Here is a 22,628-nt window from a genome sequence, read left to right as displayed (position 1 = left end):
AGCAGCGAATTAAGGCCTGACCCACGCTGCGGGCAACCTTGGAAGCTCCAGCTGCTCCCTCTCTCGCGGCCTCCTCCAGCCTGTGAAGTGCTGTATCGGCACGCCAGCGCCCGCACCCCTTGTCGCTTGGCTGTAGGCCTGCCGTCATCTGCAACGGAATCATCACTTTGAAACTCCAGCCCTCCAAACGAACCCTGTCTTTCCCATCTCCCTCACCTTAACCCCCCTACTCCACGCTCTCCGCTTGCTCCCACAGTCCATTTTCTACTCGAAGGAGGGAACGGAGCACCCAGAGCATTGCGATCCCTTTTGCGCGCCGCGACGACAGGTACTTACCTCTCCGTATCGACTAGTCGGCCATAGGCGCAGAGCTATCTCGACATTCAGCCTGCGTGCGGCTGCACCACCACCACCACCATCAGCAGCCAAAAACACCAAAACCTCGGCTTGGACCTTGCTCCCTTCGCCTACGTTCGAGACGATTTCATCCTCCCGCCGCGGCCGGGAGTAATTCGTCTTCCCGGAACAGTCGAGCCTTGGCCTCGACTGACCTGCCCGCAGTGACGACAGTGCACCGTGCAGCATTCCAAACAAGAAACAAATCGCAAACCCCTGAGCTCCAGTCTCAACCCTCCACCACCGCTCTGCTTCGAAACCCCTGCTTTGTACACCATAATCGACAGTCAATATGTCGTATAATCGATTAGGCAAGTGAAAAACGCCGTCCAGGCATTGCTCGCCCTTCCATACCCCCTTTGCCAGACACCACCAGGCTGTGGTTCAAACCCTCCACCATCTTGCATCACGACCTTCCCTTGGGTCATCGCTCTCCTTCCTATTCACTGCCCTTCTGTGTCTCTTGTTCGAAGCCAATTGCTGCGCAAGGGCTACGTCGCGCACCCCTGCCCCTTCTGCATAGCCTCTTTCTTTCTTGCCTGGCGCAAAGTGCCCAATTCTTGTCACAAGAGTCGGCGTACCCCTCGCGGCGCAAGTTGCCCTTTGCATTTCTCAGCTTCTTTCTCGGCCGTCCTCTATACTTATGCGCTGGATCCACTCGCACTTGACATCTTCGCTTCTCTAACACCGCAGCTTACTAGACGACGACTATTTCGACCGTCCTCGACCGATGGATAATCGAGGAAACTACCGAACCCCCTCCCCGGGGCACCCTATACAGCAGGGTTACCAGCTCGAGGACAATCCCTATGGCAGCCGGCAGAACCTCGATATTCCCATGGGACCCCAGGCTGGTAGATACAGCCCTGGCGACTCATTACAGATGCAGACAGCGGTATGTTGTTGTTGTTGCTGGCTGAGGGTACAGAAACCCCTCTTGAATGAGGACGCTGACAGAAGGGCCATATAGCACTCCGTCGACAACCTGAGCGAGAATCCCTTCCACAGCCAGGGCGACTTTGGCGTTCACCCGGAGCAGCACCACCAAGATTACTACAACCAGCCCTACCAACCATCCCCGCATGGTGGCCACCCGGACTACGACCACGAACAGGGCTACGGCCATGATGGCCAAGCTCTTTTGAACTCGGGCGACAACTACGGCCCGGACCCGTACCAAGATGTACCAACGCCGCAGCCGCAACAGCCCGCCGCGCCGATCAAGAGATGGAAGACAGTCAAGCAGGTTCTGCTCTACCGCGGCAACCTGGTTCTTGACTGCCCTGTTCCCCCGCGGCTGCTCAACCAGGTGCCCCACGGCGAGCGTGACGAGTTCACCCACATGAGGTACACTGCGGCAACCTGCGACCCCAACGACTTTTACGAGGAGAATTTCACCTTGCGACAGAGGCTCTTCAGCAAGCCTAGGCACACCGAGCTCTTCATTGTCATTACCATGTACAATGAAGACGATATCCTCTTCGCGCGCACCATGATCGGTGTGATCAAGAATATCGAGTACATGTGCCGCCGCACCGAGAGCAAGACCTGGGGCAAGGATGCCTGGAAGAAGATTGTGGTCTGTGTCGTCAGCGATGGCCGTTCCAAGATCAACCCCAGGACAAAGGCTCTGCTCGCTGGTATGGGCGTCTACCAGGAGGGTATCGCCAAGCAGCAGGTGAACAACAAGGATGTGACGGCGCACATCTACGAGTACACCACTCAAGTTGGTCTGGCCATCAAGAACGACGTGGTGCAGCTTATTCCCAAGCAACAGCCCGTCCAAGTGCTTTTCTGCTTGAAGGAGAAGAACCAGAAGAAGATCAACTCTCACCGTTGGTTCTTCTCGGCGTTCGGCCGCGTGTTGGACCCCAACATTTGCGTGCTCATCGACGCTGGTACGAAACCTGGCGGCAACTCTATCTACCACCTCTGGAAGGCCTTTGATCTCGAGCCCATGTGCGCCGGCGCTTGTGGTGAGATCAAGGCCATGTTGGGAACCGGCGGCAAGCATCTCCTCAACCCGCTCGTGGCGGCACAAAACTTTGAGTACAAGATGAGCAACATCCTTGACAAGCCGCTCGAGTCGGCCTTCGGCTTCATTTCTGTGTTGCCCGGTGCCTTCTCGGCGTACCGCTACGTCGCGCTGCAGAACGACAAGAATGGCCAGGGCCCGCTCGAGAAGTACTTTGCAGGCGAGAAGCTCCACGGCGCAGGAGCCGGCATCTTCACGGCCAACATGTACTTGGCCGAGGACCGTATCCTCTGCTTCGAGCTGGTCACCAAGCGCAACTGTCACTGGATTCTCCAGTACGTCAAGTCGGCTACTGGCGAGACCGATGTACCGGACGAGATTGCCGAGTTGATTCTGCAGCGTCGTCGCTGGCTGAACGGTTCTTTCTTCGCCGCCATCTACGCCATTGCCCACTTCTACCAGTTCTTCCGCTCTGACCACTCTTTCTTCCGGAAGATCGCCTTCTTCATCGAGTTCACCTTCAACACTATCAACATGATCTTCGCCTGGTTTGCTATTGGCAACTTCTTCCTGGTTTTCAAGATCTTGACGTCTAGTTTGAGCGACCCGAAACTGCTTGGCAACGTGGGTAACATCCTCAGCGTGGTCTTCGAATGGCTCTACGGTATCTCACTCATCACCTGCTTTGTCCTGTCCATGGGTAACCGTCCAGCGGGTTCCGGGCCTTACTATATGGCCATGGTGATCTTCTGGGCAGTCATCTTTATGTAAGCACCTCCCATCCGTCCTATGTGCTGGTGGTTCTTGCGTGTGAAACTAACTCATCACCTCAGCTACCTCATGTTCGCCGCGATCTTCATCTCAGTCCGTGCCATCCAAGAAGATGTTGCAGACGGCTTCCAGGTCTCGGAGCTGGTGCAGAACAAAGTGTTTATCACGCTCATCCTGTCCGTCTTGTCCACGTACGGCATCTGGCTCATCGCCTCGGTGCTCATGTTCGACCCCTGGCACATGTTCACCTCGCTGGTCCAGTACATGCTCCTGACGCCGACCTTTACCAACGTGCTCAACGTGTACGCCTTTTGCAACACGCACGACATCTCGTGGGGCACCAAGGGCGACGACAAGCCCGACAAGCTGCCCTCGGTCAACACCAAGGACGGCCAGGGCAAGACGGACCTGCCGGACGAGGGCGACCTCAACGCCCAGTACGAGCGCGAGCTGCAGGTCTTTGGCCGCAAGGAGGTCGTGGTCAAGAAGGCGCCGACCCCGTCGCAGCTCGAGGAGAAGCAGATGGACTACTACCGCGGCGTGCGCACCATCGTCGTGCTGAGCTGGATGATCACCAATTTCGCGCTCGCGGCCCTGGTCCTTAGCACGGCCGGGCTCGAGAAGATCACGCCCAAGGACTCGGGCGCCGACGCGCGCGCCAGCGCCTACATGGCCGCCGTGCTGTACAGCGTCGCGGCGCTGTCGGCGTTCAAGTTTATCGGCGCCTGCTGGTTCCTGATTGTGCGGATGTTTAGGGGCGTGTAGGACAGTCTTGCTTTCCGGTGGTGACGTTCGACGAGGAGGAGGAGGATCGAAGGGAGGGGAGAAGGAGCCGCTTTTTTGTAATACGAGGGAAAAACGACAACAGGGAAGATGATGATGAGGGAGGACAAGGACTTCGTTTTGCGCTGCGGTGTGGGCTTGATGCTCTTGACGCAAGGGAGTTTCCCCTCTTCTTCTTCTTGCAGGAGTCACATTGTTTTTTATTATGTCTTGTCTTGCCGAAAGAGATTCGAATACCCGTTCTATTTTGCAGTTTTCTTGTTTCATCATGCTGTCTGTCCCCTTTACGCTAGTATGCATGGAAAGAAGAGTTTCAGCTCGTATCGAAGATTTAGTTTCTGTGCTGCTACCTACGCTGCTTTTTTTCCCCAGCATATAACGTTTTTCATGAGGAGTACAAGGATTGAAACCATTAAGATAGCTAGCTTTAAAAACAATACTATGCCATGCAGAGAGTATAAGTGTCTCTCTGATGTGACACACCTTGAAATTGTTGCATACTGTCTATAATGAGAAAAGCCTTTGAAAGTAATTCTTGTATCACATTCTACGACGCAACACGACAAGACAGTACCATCGAGATCGTATAGTATTAAGACGGCCCGCAACAAGGACTGCTAGCATGGCGGCGCTCTTTAATTTGACAATCAAACTGTTGTTGCAAAATGGCAAGTTGTCATTTTCCCTTTCCGTCTTGTTCTTTGCCCCCGGTCTTTTGCCCGAGGATTCATTCCCCCCTTTTCCTTCCCGAGCAGAGCTTCCAACAGCAGTCCATCCTGACTTGAGAACCACTTCTGCTCCACTCCTTATCTCCCCCGAGCCCGAGCCTCCAATCCCCTTACGAGATCTCGCGCCCCAGCTTCTCGAGCTCCTCGGCGATGAACTCGCCGGCGTTGACCATCTCGGTGCTGCCGTACACGACCCTCCTCTTGGGCGCCCTGTCGCCCGAGGCGCCGCCGCCGCCGCCGCCGCCGCCGCCGCTCGTCCTCGCCACCCACTCCTGCAGGTTGCCGTACTCGTCCATGCTGCCGCCGCCGACGGTGAACACGACGGCCTCGGAGAACCCCTGCCGCCGCTGGCCGAAGCTGGCGCCCGTGCCGCCGCCGCCGGCGCCACCACCGCCACCCGCGCCGATCCCGCCCGCGGCAGACCCTCCCGACCCGGCCATGGCTCCCGGGGCGGGCGAGCCCGCTCCGGCGGCGCGGAGGGCGCTGGGCGGGGGCATGGTGCCCCGCGCGTTGGCGGAGCGCGGGTCGAAGTAGAGGTAGTGCTCCGTCTTGGCGATGGCGGAGCTCGAGGCGGCCGAGGGGTCCATGATGGACTCGACGATCTTGGTGATGGTCAGGTCGCGGTTCGCGGGCAAAAAGTTCTTGATGCCGCCGATGAGCGAGTCGAGGTTGGCCGAGAGGGCGCCCGTGGGCACCCCGGACTCCTTGAGGCGGTCCGTGAGCCGCGACGAGATGTTGGAGAAACGGTGGAAGATGTCGCCCGTCGGCTGCTGCGGGTTGGCGGCCGAGATGGTGGTGAGCTGCGTCATCTTGGTGGTGGCGCGGACTCTTATTCATGCGCATTAGTTCGGGCCGTTCAAAGAACAAGTTTACTTTTGAGGGGTAGGATGATTTCTTACTGTCTGATGTACGAGAGGCAGGTGCTGTCCACGCCAGCCGCCGTGAGCGCCTCCTCAAAGCTGGTCCACTCCGCTTTGGACACATCTTGCTCTGTGCTCAGGAACCAGATGATAAACAGCCGGAGCTTGTCCAAGGGCTGGTTGCCCTTTGTCTGGTCCTTGAGTAGTTCGAGCATCTGGGCCTTTGTCTGCTTGGCGACATTCTCCTCGAGCTGAAAGTAGTTGTCCAATTGCCGGTTCTTGATGCCGTTGAGCAGGGCAGCTAGAATGTTCATGTGCATGTCCAAGGTTGCCTTGCGCTCCCTCAGCTCCGGCAGCAATGTTATCGCTGCCTTGAGATGTTGGGCGCTGGCGCTGGTATCGTTTTGCAGGTCTTCAATATCTGATACTCCAGTTTTCTTGGTAATTGCTGACGCCTCTTCCTTGTACTTTGATAATTCGGCGTCGATGTCTTCAGCCACCTGAGGGAAGGGAAGTCCAGCGTTGCGCTGCCAGAAGAAGTCGTGGCTCGTCAGGTCATAGGCCTTCTTGGTAGTGCCCCTGGCGGGATTGGTCTCGTCTACGGGGGTCTCAATGGTGATGCGATTCAGCTTCATGTTGAGAACATCGTGCACGAGGGATTGGTAAGTCCACGAGTGTGACAGCATGGGAATCAGATCCACGTTGCGGTCCAAGATGACCAGGACCGGCCGGGATTGAGGCGCGCCTGCCGCAGATGACGCGGGCCGATTGCTTGATGAGGAGAAGAGGTTGTCTTTGGAGTTGAGGATATGATCTCGAAGCTTGCGATCAAGCTTGGCCGAGATCATCTCTGCGGCAGCACCTTTGGGACACCGGATAATAGGGATGACACCTGCACAGCAAGTTAGCTGGCCTGTCACATAGATGACGATCGGTGTCAGGAGCGCCTACCCATAGTGACAATGACACTGAACAAGCCGCTGACAATGCGGTCAATCACATGGTCCAGCTCCTCATCGTTTGTCTTGGCACTGTTGAGTGCCCAGTAGGTGTGCTCCTTCTGCATGCCCAAGTTGAACAAATCAGGTTCAGCGACGACAAAGTTCAGGTACTGGTCGAATAGCTGGGCTATCTGCTCCGAGGTGCCGGCTGCAGCAGTCTCTGTGGCAAAGTCCTCGAGAAGCGGTCGAGGGATTGAAGAGAGGAAGTTGATGTAGGCGGGTGAGTAGAGACCCTTTTGCAGATCGGCCGTGATTCCTTGAAGGTTCTTGGCCGTGGGCTCCAAGAGATACACGACAGGGACATCTGAGATGGGGTGCCGGGCAGAGTTGATGTGCCTATCCACAGCCACCAGAGTCAGCGATCCCGGCCGAGTAAGTTGGATCTGGGCAAGCGCAAGGTGGCAGATACTCACATGTGCATAGTCACACCCATTGACCGCAGATCACTCACCCGCAGAACACTGCTGATGACATCTCGACCCAGGTCGTCGAAGACCAAGACCTTCCATATGGGATCCCCATTACTGTTCAGGATTGGGGCTGATGATGGCAAGAATCCGTTGCTCTGGGAGTCGTCATTCTCGGCTTGATCGTTGGTCGCGTTCAAGTTCAGTATCTTCTTCAGGGAATCTATGCAGTACTCCTTCGTCAGTGGCAGGTCCCAAGGATGGTAGAGGCACTACGATGGTGCAGACTGACGGATCTGGCGATCGCGCAGGGAGTTCCCCCGTGTCGCCATGGTTCAAAGATCAACCCGGGCGCCCCAGGAACCTTTTAGACTTGACTATCGGCTTTCGTGATGGCTACTACCCTACGGTTGGTATAGTTGTTGGGGTTCGCTCAGAGGGGGGACGAAGGCACAGTCCACCGGTTGGATGAGGAAGCTTGATGATGTCTGAGAAGACGTGCTGAAAGCTTGAGTGAATCGCCGGGCGTTAGAGCTATAGCACCAGCAGTGCGACGAGGTGTATGTGCACAAGAGATGTCGACACTTGGCGTAAAGGCCCAGGCAAGCAAGCGAGTTGAGGTCTGGCGGAAGCTCTGCGACAGGAACACCTATCCACCATGACACCTTGGTTGGTCTAGCAATCGCGGTACGTATCTTGCAGAGCTATCGACGCAGGTGCTCTGTAAAAGACACGTCAGACCCACTGTAGGTAGGTACCTCCTATGTAGTGTTCAGGTGCCACACGCCTGGAGTGCCACAGTGGGATTAGGGGGATTCCAGGCCATTTACAGCGCGGCTTCGAGGTCGGCCTCCCTGCACACCCCCACGGCTGGCTGACTTCCAACCAGAGCTGAGACGCTAAGCCTATTGCGGCGGTAAGCTTCTGTGTGATAGTTCCAAGGTTGCCAGCAGCCCTTGCCACCAAAGCGCAAAGTCGCTGTGGCGCTTGTTGCTTTTAGTGCAGTCTGCACCTGCTAGACCACCAATTTGCAGGCAGCTGATTCACGAAACAAGAGCCACCAAGCACACCAACCTTCCCTCTTTTCTTGCGGCTTCCCGTGACCAGCAGTGTCGTGTCTCCCTCCTCTCCACACCTCCAGTCCGCATTATCTTTCCTCTTTTCCACCACCTCACTTTCCATTCAACTTGATCAACAACATAGAACAGCCTTATCTCAATTCTGCGCGCATCTCCGAGCCTTTTCTTTGACATAGACGAGGGTCCTAATCGTTCTAATTGTGATCGTGTCTCCTTCATCCTCGACACGGAGAGCGGTCAATCTCTTTGTCACGAGTCATCATCCCTCGTCGCGTTCGACCAGCAAACATCGACTCCCCCCTTCTCCTTCGAACCAGGCCTGCTCTTTTCCGTAACATATCATGAATTCGGGCTGTTAGTCAAGGGAATGGGATCATGAAGGTTCCCCTGCACCGCCAGACGAAGGATAGGTTGACGAGGGCACACATTTGGGCCTGAGGGTATGTATGCAAAACCTCGCTCCCCCTTCCCACGCCCCTTCCCACACCCCCGTTCACATACTTGACATACACATACACATACACACATGAACATCTAAGAGCCATGTTGCAATCCTCTGTATCTTGGTGGTCCCGTTGCAGCCAGCAGGCCACCTTGTGTGGATCGACCCGGAGATGCCATCCATAAATTGGCAAGGTTGATACCAGAAGGGGATGGCGAGCCATCTTCCATGGCAAGACAAGTCACGCATGCACAACAGCAAATCTCAGCGCATATCCATCATCTTCAGGCCTGGCCTAGCCCCAGCGTCGGGGGTAAATGCATCCTCCCGAATAAGGGAAGCAAATGACACCAAAGGGTCACCTAAAACCCGCCCTGATAATTGGTTACTGGTCGCATTCGTTTGTATGATCGCTGATGCTGTCGCTTGGAACCTTGCATGGCTTTGCTGTGTCTTTACGCAGCAGCTCCCGCCATAAAAAAGGGAATGCGATGGGCGATCGATCTTGGGTCAGCGGGGTGGGTGCAGACCTGGACATGGCCTATCTGGAACTACAACAGGTGTGCGGCCTTGGTTGCCAAGGCACATTGAGCATTCGGGCGTCCCCATTCTCCGAAGGCTTTCTTTCTTGAGAAATCATTGATTGAAAGCATGCGTGTTGGGAAGTTGGGCGACTGACTGTCGGAGACCTGTCTGTTGCCACCATTTGCTTTGCCTGGTTGAGCCAGCAGCTTCAAACCCAAACCCCAAACAAAACCCAGCACCCACTGCCACTCGATGGATGCACCTCGACGACTCGCCAACGTCCAATTCAATTCGCAGACGGGACACATCAACTCCAAAGCTTTGTCAATAGCCACGAGTTGCAGCAGAGACATCTTCAAGCTGCCAGGGCTTGGCTCGACTTTTCCACCAGGATGCCTTTGTTACTGTGATGCCGGCTCTTCACTCTTCCTTCCTTTTGGACGGTCCTGCTGTCCACCCACACCAGACACCACCATGGCATTACACACTTTTTCTTGCATCTGTTCTGACAACTGATTGGCTTGTTTTTTTAGGTTCAAGCAGCTCTTTCTCACCTCGGACTAGTGCCTTTCTGATGCACAAAGCGGGGCAGCACCACGCCTAAATTCATACTTGTGCCTGTCTCTCCTTTCGACTTGCAACAACCGGGGTCATCGCTGTTATCTTGTGCAGACAGCCGCAGAGGCGTCAGGCACCTGGTCATCTGTATTTCGGGTGAGAGACCAATCACAGTATCGTGCTCGAGTCCAAGGACGACTTCCGGTTCTGTCAGCCCCTGAGGCTGTACTGGTCTTTCCAGCGTTGACTTGATGAAGAGGTACAGGAGCCTTCTTCAATCCTGACCTTCATTAATTGCATCGCGCTAAGTCTGCACGAAGCTGTACCTACCAGGACCGAGCCAACCAAGAGTGCATATCACGTGACACCCATCGTGGCCTACCAGCCAGCACAGCAAGATGGACCAACACAATAATCAGGGCTTCGGCCAGTTCTATGTCGAGGACTATGGTGCAGCTGCCGGCACCAACGAGACCCTGCAAGGACATGCGCACGGCGAGGAGAACTTCTCCAACTTTACTCAGGCGAACCTCTGGGAGTCCACGAACCCGGCCTTCCAACCCCAATACACCACCTCCGGCGTGAACCATGGCTTCACAAACGACTATGCCAATGCTGGCTATGAGCAGCAAGCGGCGTTTCAGAATCAGGCACCCGGTCAATCGCCGCCTCAGTTTCAAAACTCACAATATGGCGGCATGTTCAACGATATGGGTCAGCCAGCTCAATTCCACGACTATAGCAACAACTTCAGCGCCCAGCCCCCTCAGGCACAACACCCCAACCCCAGTCATCAGACCACGATCAGTCAAGTCAACCCAGCAGGCTTGAGTTTCGTGGGACAACAGCAACCATCCCAACCGTATCAGCAATCTCATCCTCAGCAAGCTGGTCAGCCGGACCAATTCCTCCAACACCAATTTGTGGCTTACGAACACGGCGACCACCGCATGTCCCACTCCATTCCTCAGAACCAACACGGCAAGATGAATGCGCAGCCACAAATCGCTCCTGCATTGCAACAACCCCAGGGCGTGCCATACGACACGTACCATCAGACCAGCCAGCCAGCCCAGTATTCCCACCAGCCTGACCAAGGCCACTTCGGGGCTCCGTTCCATTCCTTTGGAATCCAAGAGGCTCGAGTTCAGTCTTCGGCTTCTCCGAGTAATGCTCAGCCTCTGGCACCGGCCTCGAATCGAACCCCGCAACAGGTGAGCTCACTGCCACCCCAGCAGATGGCACAAGCCCAGGGACATCCCCAGCAGCCTCTTGTTTCCGCACAGCAGGTCATAGGAGCAGCCTCAAATGGGATGCCACTTCAGCCCAGCGCCAAGCCATCGGCCCGGGCAGCACAAGTCATCGACGGTCCACCTCGGGTAGTCGAAGATTTGGTCAAGTCGCGGTCTAGGGCTCAGGAAGAAGAGCTGTTTCCTGGTGTCCCGTATCTTGTCGTCGGCTCTCCAAGGATGGCAGAGCCTGTCAAGGTTCCTGACATGCCCATGGTTCAACTCGATATGTCTCGAAATCTGGGACGTGCCCATCTCGGCCAGAAACAGCCTCTGGCTTGCGAATTGATCAAGACTTATACAGACGAGGCGACCGAACACCCCGAAAACCGAGACGCCCTGAAGGCGCAATTGATTCAACAGTTTAAGCAACAAGGCAAGACCGTGCCTTGGAAAGCGTATGGTTTGAAGGGCTGGGGTCAAGCTGGCAAAGACGCATCGCCAGAGGCCGATGAGTCCGATTATGAATCCGAAGTTGAAGAAGTTCGCAGCGCCACCCGTCCTAGTGACCCAGTCGAGGCAGCCGCCTGGGATGCGATTGGTATAGTGTATCTCGATGCAGAGGCTGCCAAGGACAAGAAGAGTGTCGGCGCAGCCGTCAAAGCCTTTGGCGATTTCATCAAGAAGATTCGCGAAGATATCAAAGCTGAGCCTGAGACCAAGGATCCGAATGTATTGAGTCCAAATCAACAGCGGTTGTTAAGAGCAGTCGAGGCGGCGGAGGAGAAAGGCGACGACCAAGTGCTGGTCAATCTTGGAGGAAACAACCCTCTGATTTCCAACTTGGTTTTCAGCCTCCATAATCTGCCCAAAACCGCCGATCTCTCGGGGGAGTTGCCGAAAGCTGTACTGCGGTTGTTGTCCCGATGCTCTTTGCACCAAGACATTCTGGAGAAGGTCAAGTTTCCTCGGCTTGAGAAGCGGCTGATGGAAAAGGGGGATGACGAGGTCAAGAGGCTGGTCAAGAGTGTCCATAAGGCAGTCAAAAGGGACGACAAGACCGACATGGCCCGCAGCTCCTCCCAGCAAGGCGCCACTCATCCCGCATCTAAGTCATCTGTAGCTAGCTCCGACACGTCTACGGAGAACGGGACAGCTTCCAAGGCTGCCAGGCCGGCTTCACGGATACCCTCCGACACTGCGTCATCCAAGCGGCCCCGCGAGGACGAGCCTGACGCCCGAGCCTCAAAGAAGTTCGCTGCGGATCCTGCAAATGGCGCAGCGCAAGCGCCTTCGAAGGCCTCACCTACAAAGAATGCGTCTACCGTGACCCAACACACAGTCGCCCCCGCCAAGCCCTGGAGTGGAAGCGCGCTTCTTCCCGGGAAGACCAGGCCTGCAGTCAAACCGGCAGCTAAGACTGACGGGCTAAAAACCGAAAAGGCCGAGCCTTCAAAGACCGCAGCACCCAAGTCCGGAGTTCTTTCCAAGACTGACGTGTCCAAGTTGGTCGCCACCAAACGCGACCCGCTCAAGGCTGAGGCGACAAAGGTCAAGAAACCGGTAGTGTCTAGAGCAGAGCCGTCTTCATCCTCGAAGTTGGGCGCCCTCCTTCAAGAGATCTCCATGCCCAAGAAGCAACCAGCTGCTTCAACGACACCCGAGGCAGTGCCCGAGAAATTCGAGACGCCTGAGGAGAAAGAGAAGCGGCTCCGCAAGGAGAAGCGGCGCCATTTGCGAGTCAGCTGGAAAGAAGGCGACGAGTTGACACAGGTCCGTGTCTTCCAGAAGGACATCGAGGAGGACGAAGGCAGAGAGGACAACATGATCCGTGACGCTCGCGACGACCGGTCCGAGGGCATGGTGCTCAAGCAGAGCCTGAAACAGGGAGGCATGGACGTGGACGACGATGAGGAGGAGGATGACGACATTCTATATACGCCTTGGGTCGCCCCCACTCCTTTTGATCTATCATCATTGCCTGCAGAGAAGCGCGAGAAGAACTACATCACGCGCGGCGGTACTTTGCCAATTCGAACTCAGCAGCAGAAGGAAATGCAGGATCGCGAGAACAATGTTCTCATGGTCGTCTACACAGCAGCTTCGGACATCCCGCCCACTCCTAAATCGCCGGCCCAATCCTACAACGACCCTCAGCAGCCGAAGCCTCCACCCGGCGTGCATCTACCGACAAACGACCCCAGGTATTACGAATTCCATCAACGGTGGACGGAGAACCAAAGGTTGGGCAGCTCCTGGGCATCACACAACGCGCTCCAGCGAGCAGAGAGCCGACAGATGGGTGGAGCTGCGAGAGGACTCGGCACTGGTCCTCAGGGGTCTACTGGCCATAGCGGCAAGCCCTTCTTCCCATGGCCATCCGCCAAGAGATCCGAAGAGGTCTTGTCGCTTCTGCAGTCTGATAGAGTCAAGAAGTGGACCACCTCTAAGCCGTACGACCCTAACAATTCCAGAACGATCCGTCGTCACGATTATCCCGACCCAGCCGTTCAGGCTGCTGCGGATGGTGTAGAGACTGTTGCTGCCCAGTTGAAGGGCCAGCCATTCCCTGCCACGGAGCCACCCTCTTATATCACCGACCCGGCGCGTGTCAAGGAGTGGTACGAAGGATACAATCGTGAACAGGAGCGCAAGCAGGCCCTGCATGCTCCGTCAGCCGTTCCGGCGGCTGCTTCGCCAGCTGATTATGCGGCTATGGTCGAGTACTATTCCAAGCTCGGCTACGCAATCCCACAGCCTCCGACGACTCAGGTACAGCTGCCTTATGATCAGGCCTATGCCCCGTACTACAACCAGCAAGCCCAGGCTGCACAGGTATCCGCGGCTCAGCAGCAAGCCGGAGGCGATGCCAATGCTCAGCTTCAGGCACTTATGGCGACACTCGCTGGAACGGGCGCTCAGAATGCATATGCTGCTCCAGCAGCTCTGGCTCCACCGCAGCCAGACCCCAGCAACGATCCTCAGGTTCAGGCTCTTTTGGCTAGTCTGGGTTCGGGTGTCCCGCAAGGCCAAATCCAGTATCCCGGTCAGCCAGCGATGCCCGTACCGAACACCAATGATCCTGCCCAGCAAGCCTACTTGGCCGCTTTTGCCCAATGGGCCGCCGGCCAGCATGCTGCTGGCACTCCTACGCAGCAGCAGGCCGTCGCACCGCCTCCAGATGGTCCCATTCCAGGCCAGCAGCAGCAGCAGTCCAAGAACTTTGGCAACGAGTACAAGCAGCAACGCGAGCAGCCAGACTCGCGCGACTCGGGCAGCGGCGGCCGCGGCCAGGGCCAGCAGGGCAAGCACCACGCCCGGGAGGCTCGAGAGGCCAAGCAGGCGCGCGAGGCCAGGGACTCGCAGGACCCCTCGATCCCGAGCCACCTCCGCGGCATCAACCGGAACCTGATCGGCACGAAGCCGTGCACTTTCTGGAGGCAGAACAAGTGCGCCAAGGGAGACAAGTGCACGTTTCGCCACGACTGAGCCGTTTGCATCTTTTGAGCCCTCCCCCTTCTTGCTCCCTAGCAGAAGGCGGCGGCGGCGTTACGGGCTATGGGAATGCGATTAGAACCTTTGGACCTGCCTGCAGAGACCGTGGTTACGGCTGTCTAGGTTTGGGGGTTCACTTGAGTTGTTTTGATTTGTCTGGGTGACTACCATGAACGGATTTTATGATATGACGGGTATGAAGAGAGGAAAAAGGTGTTTGCCGTGTAACAGTAGTGCTTTGCGTGAAGAGAGCACCAGGACAGTGCAGGGGTGGATAGGGAGAATTGTCATATTCTCCTCGTCAGTAAAGGATTTCCGAGTGTACTATAATACTAAATGTAATAAAACCAAAACATTGTATCACTTGATGGATTGCCAAGCTGAATTGAGGGCTACTGATATCAAATTTCTTTGCTCCCCTCAATACATAAACACATGGGTCATTCGTGACCATACGTGTGGCCTTGTGGCTGTTCTTACTCTCTACAATAGGCGTGTTGTACTATCTGGCATTCATTTCTGAAACGCCATCACAGCATACCTGAAACTCCCGTTGGCATAGCCTCTCCTCATGGCCCTGAAGGCCTGCAGGAAGGCAATGCCGTCGCGGCCCTGGCTGAAGGCAAACGCCCACAATGACGGGTTCTGCACCAGAGACCAGGAGATGTCCCTAGTGTTTGTTGTTAGTCCAGAGGTCAGATGTCATGATCTGCTCCGGCAGAAGCCGTATAGAAAGTAGATAGTCAACTCACCACGTCTTGCTGACATCCTTGCTGATGTCCTTGGGCTCGGCCAGGGGTTCGAGACCGGCGTCTCTGGCCATCTGGACGTACTGCGCCTGCGTGCACAGCGGCGGGAGGAGCATGCCATCTTTTGCATGAGCCATTAGCAACCAATCAACAAGTCTTTTTCTCCTTCGAACTCCATTTCGATCTAGAGACTGCCAGCTCGTCTCCTCCCCCCTTCACTCACCTTCAATAGGCTTGATGTCGTCGGCAAACTCCTTGTCCCCGAGCCCCTCGGCCTTGAACCAGTCGGCCAGCACGAGCCTGCCGCCGTCGCGGAGGACGGCCCGGGCGTTGCGGAAGAAGAGGGCCTTGTCGGGGAAGTGGCTCAGGGCCTCGCTGATCCACACGGCGTCGAACTTGCTGCCGACGTCGCCGTCGCCGTCGCCGTCGCCGAAGTACTCGCCCATCTTCTCGGCGTCGAGCTCGACGAACTTGACCCTGCCCTTGCCGAGGGCGTAGAAGCCCTCGGCGTCCGGGGCGACCTCTTGGGCGGCGGAAGGAGTAGTAGTGGCGGAGGCGGAGGCGGAGGCGGCGGCGGTCTTGGTCAGGCGCGTCGCGATCTCGACCTGGCGGGAGGAGATGGTGATGCCCGTGACGGCGCAGCCGAGGGCCGAGGCCAGGTGGCGCGAGGTGCCGCCGACGCCGCAGCCGACGTCGAGCACGCGGCTGCCCTCGCCGAGCTCGGCGCGAGAGACGTCGAGGAGCAGGCGGATGAGGTTGAGCTGGGCCTGCTCCTTGGACTCGGCGGCCTTGGACTCGTCGGTGGGCCAGTAGCCGTGGTGGATGTGCTCGCCCCTGGGGTTTGGTGTTTTTGTCAGTTTGGGTATCTGGGCCGTTGGTAGTAGGTTGGTTTGGTAGGGTTGCTTGGATGGATGGACGGATGAGTGGATGGATGGGGAAGGGAAGAAGCAAAGGGGCATGACGTTACCACAGGCTCAGGTAGTAGTCGCTGGCGAGGTCGTAGTGCAGCTTGATGCGGTCCTTGAGGGCCTGCATCGTGGTGTGGGCGAGGCCCATGGGCGTGTCATACTGCTTGCTGAGGTCGGTCGTCTCCTGGACTGAGGCGGCCATTGTCCGGGAGGCGCGGGATGGGCAACTGGGGGTGTCAGTTTGGGTACTGGCGACTGCGTAGGACTTGCAAGGCTCTCGTGGACTCGCAGTCTTCGAAAAACAAAGCGGTTCGCAAATCAATTGCTACTGCTGCCGGGCCTTGTGGTATGGATTTGGAGTTCTTTGAGGTTTTGCGCCTACCTCAACTCACCAGCAGACGTCATTGAAGTTATCGGCATCGTCCCGTCCCGTCGCCCGTCACATGTGAAACCCCGCAATTTGGCAATTGGGATACTACGCATTTGGAAGACTTGGCGAACACAAAAAGCAGCATCACTTTCTGTGCCCTTGAGGGAGTGGTTTGAAGAATGAAGATGTATTAGGGGACCAATATACTTGAACCAATCTCACGATAGGATCTTGTATACATATCAGTGTGCAGAGGATGAGGAGGAGTGGTGTATAGCGAGTCCCTGAGTGTGCAATGAGTGTGTGGTGGTGCACAACTCATACTGAAAGCTTGTCATGTGTGTGGCTCTTTGCTCTTTGCTCTCGAATCACCACCACACCACACACCACACCACACCACACCACCTTTGACCACTCTGCCTGCCACTTCAAGTAGCCTTGGTAGCCTTCTCCCCTCGCTAGATGGCACCCGTGCAGCCTCGCGATGATCACAATAGGTAGCCGAGCTTGCTCCGACTGCTCGGGGCTTGGCACGGCGAATAAGCCCCCTCTTTTTTTTTTCCTTCTCTCGGCGACGCGTACTGTACGGTCGCCAGGAGTGTGAACCTGCTGCCGATTTTCCGTCGAGATTGGGTCGAACGGTCTCGCCGACGAATGATGGACGGGGCGACCCCGCTAGGTACCGCGCTTGATGCAACCCGCATGGGCAGCAGGCATTTCTCTCCAGATCTGATCCACTGCTTGCTTCATCCAGCTGCCGAGGCACTGTGAGGGTCAGACGTCTTGTCACAAGTTCTGCGTGGAGGGAAAACACGCAAACACGACAGCGATCAGGTTGCGTGCCTCGAGCGTGCCCTGATCACCGCTCCTCACTGGGTGGTTCGAGTTGAGCATCCACGCACCGAGGAGGCACTCCTGCTGAGTAACGGCGGAATCCTCCATCATTACCTACTCCGTACAGTTACTGCGTCAGCATCAGCTTGGGTGTGACTCCCCAAAGGTGGTGTCCGTCTCCCGATCCTCCTCACGCAGCCACAGAACACCTTGCGCTTGCGTCACTGGCACGCCAGGTCAGTCACAGGTGGCTTCAGTGCCCACGAGCCGGTTTGCCGGGAGGCATTCTTGGCATCCCGTCCCCCCCTTTTAAGCCACTGTGTCACTGTACGAGACGGCACTTAGAACTACACTAACTAGTCAACTCCAAGGCCGAACCCGCTTTCGCCCGTCCGTCTGGGATTTTCCCCTGTTTTAGGGCCACGGGACTTTGCCTGTTCTTTGCTTGAGAGCAGAGGTGTCGATCCTGGGCGGAAATGGGAAAAGCTCTGGAAGAATTTCAGCTCTAGGGGTCCTTTGGGGTTTCCATCTGGCAGGGACTGGCGGGCGGGGCAGTGGCCCGGCTTCGTCCCCGTGGAGAGTCACTGACGTCGACTTGTGCCCCCGATCGTCGTGTGGTTGGGGTTGGGGCTGGCCTCTGACTGGTCAGTCCGTACACCCATGCTCCGGTGCCAAAACGTACGAATAATAGTGCTCCGAATAGTGTGCCCCTAGAAAAAAACCGAAGAACGGGGAAGAGGCAACAGGATACTGACGCAGTTGATCTGGCCACCGCCACTGACGCTACTACACGCTCAAAGCTGCTACTACTTGTATTGTCCAGGCGGCCGCGTCACTAATACTACTCCGTAACTTGGTGCGAGTGTGGCTAATAAACGAGGCAGGGGTGCTGACAGGACTTGGGCCTTTTCGACGTAATAACTCACCACCACCCATCCACCGTCGACCTGCCAAAGATCCCCAGATCCTGCTGCTGCAGGCAATCATCCATCCTTCTAGCTACCTACTCCGTAGGCGCTTGCCGGAGGCTACTGTAGCGCAGGCCCGTCCGTACCTGCAAGACCCCTCTCTGCCCAACTCGGCCAACCCTGTCCGTCCGTGAATGGCCAGATCGTACGGAGAGGGGGGAGACTGTAAGGTCGGGCCTGGAAGACACTTGATCCGGCTGACGCTGACCAACCAGTGGTGCAGGTCTGTCTGGCCTCTGATACACCTGCATGACTGCATACGGCACCGGCAGAAGTACCATACTCGAGGGAGCGGAGCACAAAAGGCCTCACTCACCTGCCGGTCTCTGCCTTGAGGCCCCCGGAATTAGAAAAAGGAAAAGCCAATCTTTAAATAGGGTCTTGACCGCCCTCTTGCTTGATCGGAGATCTACGGCTTCTTCCTTGACAACTCGTCCAACTTAGACCAAACCAACATCAAACACCAACAGTCCAACACACACACGATTAACTACGCATCCGGCAAACCCTGAGCCATAGTTACTCTCAGCCTGGCTGCCCGCACCGGTTTCGACCATCCCATAAATAATCTTCCCAAGAACGAGACATCGTGCTCGTCCCGTTCCTTCGGCCATACCGCGCGCTTGTCTGTAACTTGCTCTCGAATCCCGCCCCGGCCTGCCAGAGCCCCCATCCACACAAACCCCGGCCCTGGTCCACCCTCAGCCCAGCCAAGACAGCAAAGCTCTGGCCTCTCCCCACCGGAACTCAGTGCAGGTAAGCCCAAAGTCCAAAAGTCCACGCAACGCATCTCAGCTCCGCCCGACGCCTCAACAATTCGCCCTCGTCCACTCGTCACCTCTCGGCGCAGCATTTCGGAGACACAAGGCTCTCCTCCAGCCTAAACCACCCGCACTCTCAAACCCGGATACAAGTTGCCGGGACGGAAGAGAAGCATTGACAGTTCAGTGCCCCCCCCCCCATCAGATAGTTCTATTTGGGGGTATTTGTTTCTTTATTTATTTAGTCTTTGCAAGAGACTAAACTCCTCAGTCCGCTGGGGACTGCCCCGGCCGAAAAGTCTCGGTCCAAATACTCTCTCATCTCGCTTCACAAACACTCGCCGTTTGCCGTATATGCACGCACATCGGCAAGGGGGGCTGCCCCAGAAGCTTTGGTCTCTTTTTATTCTTCTATCTCGCAGATCCTCCTTATCGGGTTGCGTCTCCTCGCCAGCTATTCAAAACCCTCGTGTGTCTCCTTCCATCCTGCTGTTTACTACTTTTTCTCTTCTTCTTCTCCTTCCAGTTCCTATTTCACGCCCGTCCGTCCACACAGATCGTCTCTCTCCGCAGCGTGCCACCTCCTCAGCCCCCCCGTCGGCCTTGCCGATTTCCGAGTGGGAACCTCTTGGCATCAACGTCAGTGAGCGCGGCACGGAACCGTTGCGTTGCGGAGAAAGGGAGCCAAGGGACGCTATACATACTTGGCTACTTTGTGTGATTTCAGCTGAAGAGAAAAAAAAGACCGAATGGCGGTACTAAACTTCGCAATGCGCAGACCTCGCTTCCTCAGCCCTTCCCAGAGCTGGTCCAGCAGCGAACAGCAGCAGCAGCAGCAGAACAGCGACCACGCCATCGTCATGACCACCTCGTTCCCCCAGTCCCCGACGTCGACGGTGAGCAGCCGTCCTGGGAGCCGGGATACCGGCTTCCCAGAGCCCTTCAACGGCGGTAAGCATCCAAAAAGTTCCGTTGGTAATTTTTCCCGGTGTGGGAGAGCCGTCCGGGCTGACATTGTTGCTTGTGTTTTGAAACAAAGACCGGAACACCACGCTCCCCCACCCGGAGGCGAACCTGTCGCCAGACGCCTGCATCACGGCCGACGACATCTCCGTGGCCAAGGTCTTCCACCGGTCGAGGCGGTCCTTCCTCTCCAAGAGCAGCAGGAGGGCGGTCGTCAGCCACGGCAAGATCGCCCCGGGCGTCGCGCAGATGTACAGCGGCTCCACGGCCGCCCTGGTCGAGAGCGAGGAGGGCGAGTCGCCGCCGCCGGCCCTCGACAAGAGCGACCCCTTGCTCGGCCAGGTCGTGACCCAGGACGGGAGCGTCGGCCGCGCCTCGTCGTCGCTCAACGGCGACGACGACTACCCGCCCGCGGCGAAGCAGGTGCGGACCTCGGAGGACTCGCCCGGCTCGCCGAAGCGGAGGGGCGTGCTCGGCAAGCTCAAGATGAGCTCAAAATAAAACAGGTGCTGCTCTCCCCCATCGAGCCTCCTGCGTCTTAAAAAGAGGTCCGGGTTTGCAGGCCTGCATGGTTTCCTAGCGGTGCAGATCTACGACAGGGACTCTTTTTTTTTCTGTAACAACAACACCTCCCCATCCCTCCAGATGGGATGTTTACGGTCTTTTTTTGTTCTTTTTTGCTTTTTGCTTTTGGTTCTGGGATACAAGATGGGAATCATCACCAGCGATGGGAAATACGCGAAACACGACGGTTCGAACTGTTTTATTAATTATCCAGCAAGGAGTTTTCAAGGGAGGGACATTCACTATTACGACTTTAACGAATTCCCCAAGACAATAGCACGTCGGTGGCAGCAATGATTGCTGTTCACCTTTTGCTCAGGAAAAGTGTTGGCAACCTTAACCCCCGTCTGGATCGATCAGGCAGAGGGGGAAGGCCAGTCCTGCTGGACGGGACGTGTTTTTCGCGACCCGGCATTCTAGAGAGCTTTCCTTTTATTTTTAAGGAGAATGTAGAAGAACAAAAAGGAAATATGAAGAGAAAAAGAAGTTTCAGAAACGGATCTTGTTTGATTTTCATTCTGCTAGAGTTTCCGCTCCATGTCTGTCTTGTAGTGCGCGAATCCGTCGTATGTGAAATGCTGCACACATGCCACAATGAAATAAATTATATGCATGGCCGTGAGACGTTGATAAGAGTCCTCCCCACAACCAACTCCCCAAGTTCATCCGCCTGCCATGCCTCTCTCTCTCTCTCCCAACCGGGTCCCTCTCGTCATCTCTCATCAATCCCTTCCCACCAGTGCACACATGCAACCCCTCAGCTCCCACGGTAGGTAGTGTAGCTGTACGGACTCAGCAGCAGCGGGACATGGTAGTGCTGGCCCGGCGCGACGCGGAAGGTGACGGCCGCCTCGGGGAAGAAGGTCTCGTCCGGCCCGCCAAAGTAGCCCTCGGTGTCGAAGCGCAGGGTCCACGTCGTTGTGGTCGTCGTCGTGGTCGACGACCCCTCGGCGGCGGCGCCGGCCTCGCCCTCGGCGGTGCCCAGCACGTCCTCGAGCGTGTAGACGGGCACCTCGCCCGACGCGTTGGACGACGAGTAAGGGAGCCAGGTGCGCACGCGGCCGTCGTCGTCGGTCTGCGACTCGAAGGTGCGGCTGGGCTGGGCGGACTGGCCGTGGTGCGAGGCCGCGGTGGTGGTGCCGGCGGCGGCGGGGGCCTGCAGCTCGAGGCGGACGCGGAGGCCGCGGGCGGGGCGGCCTGCGGTCGTGTCGAGGACGTGGCAGGTGATGCGGTCTTGGGCTGCTGGGGCGGACATTTTTTCTTTTTTTGGGAGGGTTGAGGGTGTCTTAAGGGTGGTAGTGGTGGTGGTGGTGGTGGTGGTGGTGGTTCAAGAGTTGCGGATTGGGAGGAGAGTGTACTGAGAAGGCGATCAGGGTGAGAAGTTGAATGAGCGGGGAATGAGTGAGTGAGTGAGTGGGGGAAGATGAGATAGTTGGTAGAAAAGTCCCCAGAGTTGAGTGAGGTCCTAGAAGTTCTGAGATAGGTATCCTCAGGATCGAAGGCCCGCTACAGCTTGTGCTTGTAAAAGTCCTAGCAAGGCAAGCTTGGCACAAACAAAGGAGGGAAGAAAGCAAGTGAGATTCGCAAGCGTCCCTTTTTTTTGTTGCGGCTGATGCCTCTTTTGAGCAAGCGAGCTGGGAGATCGGCAGCAGAGCTACCAGGTAGCTATCATAGGTAGGGCGTGACAGGATTTGGGGGCCGACCAACAGACCGGGTTAACAGACTGCTGCACAACAACAGCACTGCCTCGTCTTGTCAGGCTGGTGGATGGGGTGTGCAACCTAAAGGGGGCTGAGAAGGGTTGCTTGTCCAAGGCTGTCTATAAGTAGCTCTCCCACCTCTCCCAAGGCAGGCAAACCTTGATAGGACAAGGACGGGCGTGATGCTCGTCTGCCCCGCCCCCGCTCTTCCTATTCCTCACGAGGGACGTAACTACTACAGCTGAGCGATGAGGCACAGCCAGCTGCGTACGCAAGAGCTGGGAAGTTCGTGACAAGCTGGAGCTTTGTCGGAGTTTTACAGCTAGCTGGTCTCACTTGGAAGCTGTAAACTACCTACCTTAGGTACTTAGGTAGAACAGTCATGCATGTACAAGACGAAAAAGAGGCAAGAGTCTCAGCCGCTGATCTAGACCCTGTAACTCGGCCTGGCTCGAGTCGAATACCCCGCCTGAGCCCGCCAAGAGTGGCCACCAAAAGTCCCCTGGGCCGGTGACGTCTCTCTGTCTCGCTCTCTGGCTGATACTGGCGGCGGGCCACTAAG

General features: G+C 56.6%; 6 protein-coding genes across 6 annotated transcripts; 3 read left to right on the top strand and 3 right to left on the bottom strand.

Moving 5' to 3' along the window:
• Nucleotides 1-1,126: 1,126 nt before the first annotated feature.
• E0L32_005366 (uncharacterized protein) lies at nt 1,127-3,907 on the top strand (the record flags this gene model as incomplete). Its single annotated transcript, XM_031139879.1, has 3 exons — nt 1,127-1,291; nt 1,367-3,138; nt 3,205-3,907. The coding sequence occupies 3 exons, from the start codon at nt 1,127-1,129 to the stop codon at nt 3,905-3,907; spliced, it is 2,640 nt and encodes an 879-aa protein (XP_030996113.1).
• Nucleotides 3,908-4,763: 856 nt separating this feature from the next.
• On the bottom strand, nt 4,764-7,253 carry E0L32_005365 (uncharacterized protein; the record flags this gene model as incomplete). Its single annotated transcript, XM_031139878.1, has 5 exons — nt 4,764-5,481; nt 5,553-6,405; nt 6,465-6,850; nt 6,928-7,099; nt 7,214-7,253. 5 exons carry the CDS (start codon nt 7,251-7,253, stop codon nt 4,764-4,766), a joined length of 2,169 nt encoding a protein of 722 aa, XP_030996112.1.
• A 2,670-nt stretch (nt 7,254-9,923) lies between these two features.
• E0L32_005364 (uncharacterized protein) lies at nt 9,924-14,243 on the top strand (the record flags this gene model as incomplete). The annotated part of the gene is made up of 1 exon (XM_031139877.1): nt 9,924-14,243. The coding sequence occupies one exon, from the start codon at nt 9,924-9,926 to the stop codon at nt 14,241-14,243; it is 4,320 nt and encodes a 1,439-aa protein (XP_030996111.1).
• Nucleotides 14,244-14,725: 482 nt separating this feature from the next.
• On the bottom strand, nt 14,726-16,108 carry E0L32_005363 (uncharacterized protein; the record flags this gene model as incomplete). Its single annotated transcript, XM_031139876.1, has 5 exons — nt 14,726-14,732; nt 14,791-14,919; nt 15,002-15,119; nt 15,222-15,832; nt 15,966-16,108. The coding sequence occupies 5 exons, from the start codon at nt 16,106-16,108 to the stop codon at nt 14,726-14,728; spliced, it is 1,008 nt and encodes a 335-aa protein (XP_030996110.1).
• Nucleotides 16,109-19,609: 3,501 nt separating this feature from the next.
• On the top strand, nt 19,610-20,303 carry E0L32_005362 (uncharacterized protein; the record flags this gene model as incomplete). The annotated part of the gene is made up of 2 exons (XM_031139875.1): nt 19,610-19,790; nt 19,879-20,303. 2 exons carry the CDS (start codon nt 19,610-19,612, stop codon nt 20,301-20,303), a joined length of 606 nt encoding a protein of 201 aa, XP_030996109.1.
• Nucleotides 20,304-21,123: 820 nt separating this feature from the next.
• On the bottom strand, nt 21,124-21,621 carry E0L32_005361 (uncharacterized protein; the record flags this gene model as incomplete). Its single annotated transcript, XM_031139874.1, has 1 exon — nt 21,124-21,621. The coding sequence occupies one exon, from the start codon at nt 21,619-21,621 to the stop codon at nt 21,124-21,126; it is 498 nt and encodes a 165-aa protein (XP_030996108.1).
• Nucleotides 21,622-22,628: the final 1,007 nt, after the last annotated feature.

This window comes from Thyridium curvatum, assembly GCF_004353045.1.
Source record: "Thyridium curvatum strain D216 chromosome Unknown NODE_28_length_411853_cov_82.906025, whole genome shotgun sequence".
Classification (NCBI taxonomy): domain Eukaryota; kingdom Fungi; phylum Ascomycota; class Sordariomycetes; order Thyridiales; family Thyridiaceae; genus Thyridium; species Thyridium curvatum.
Note: the sequence above shows the minus strand (reverse complement) of the source record. Positions and strands in the feature narration are given on the sequence as shown.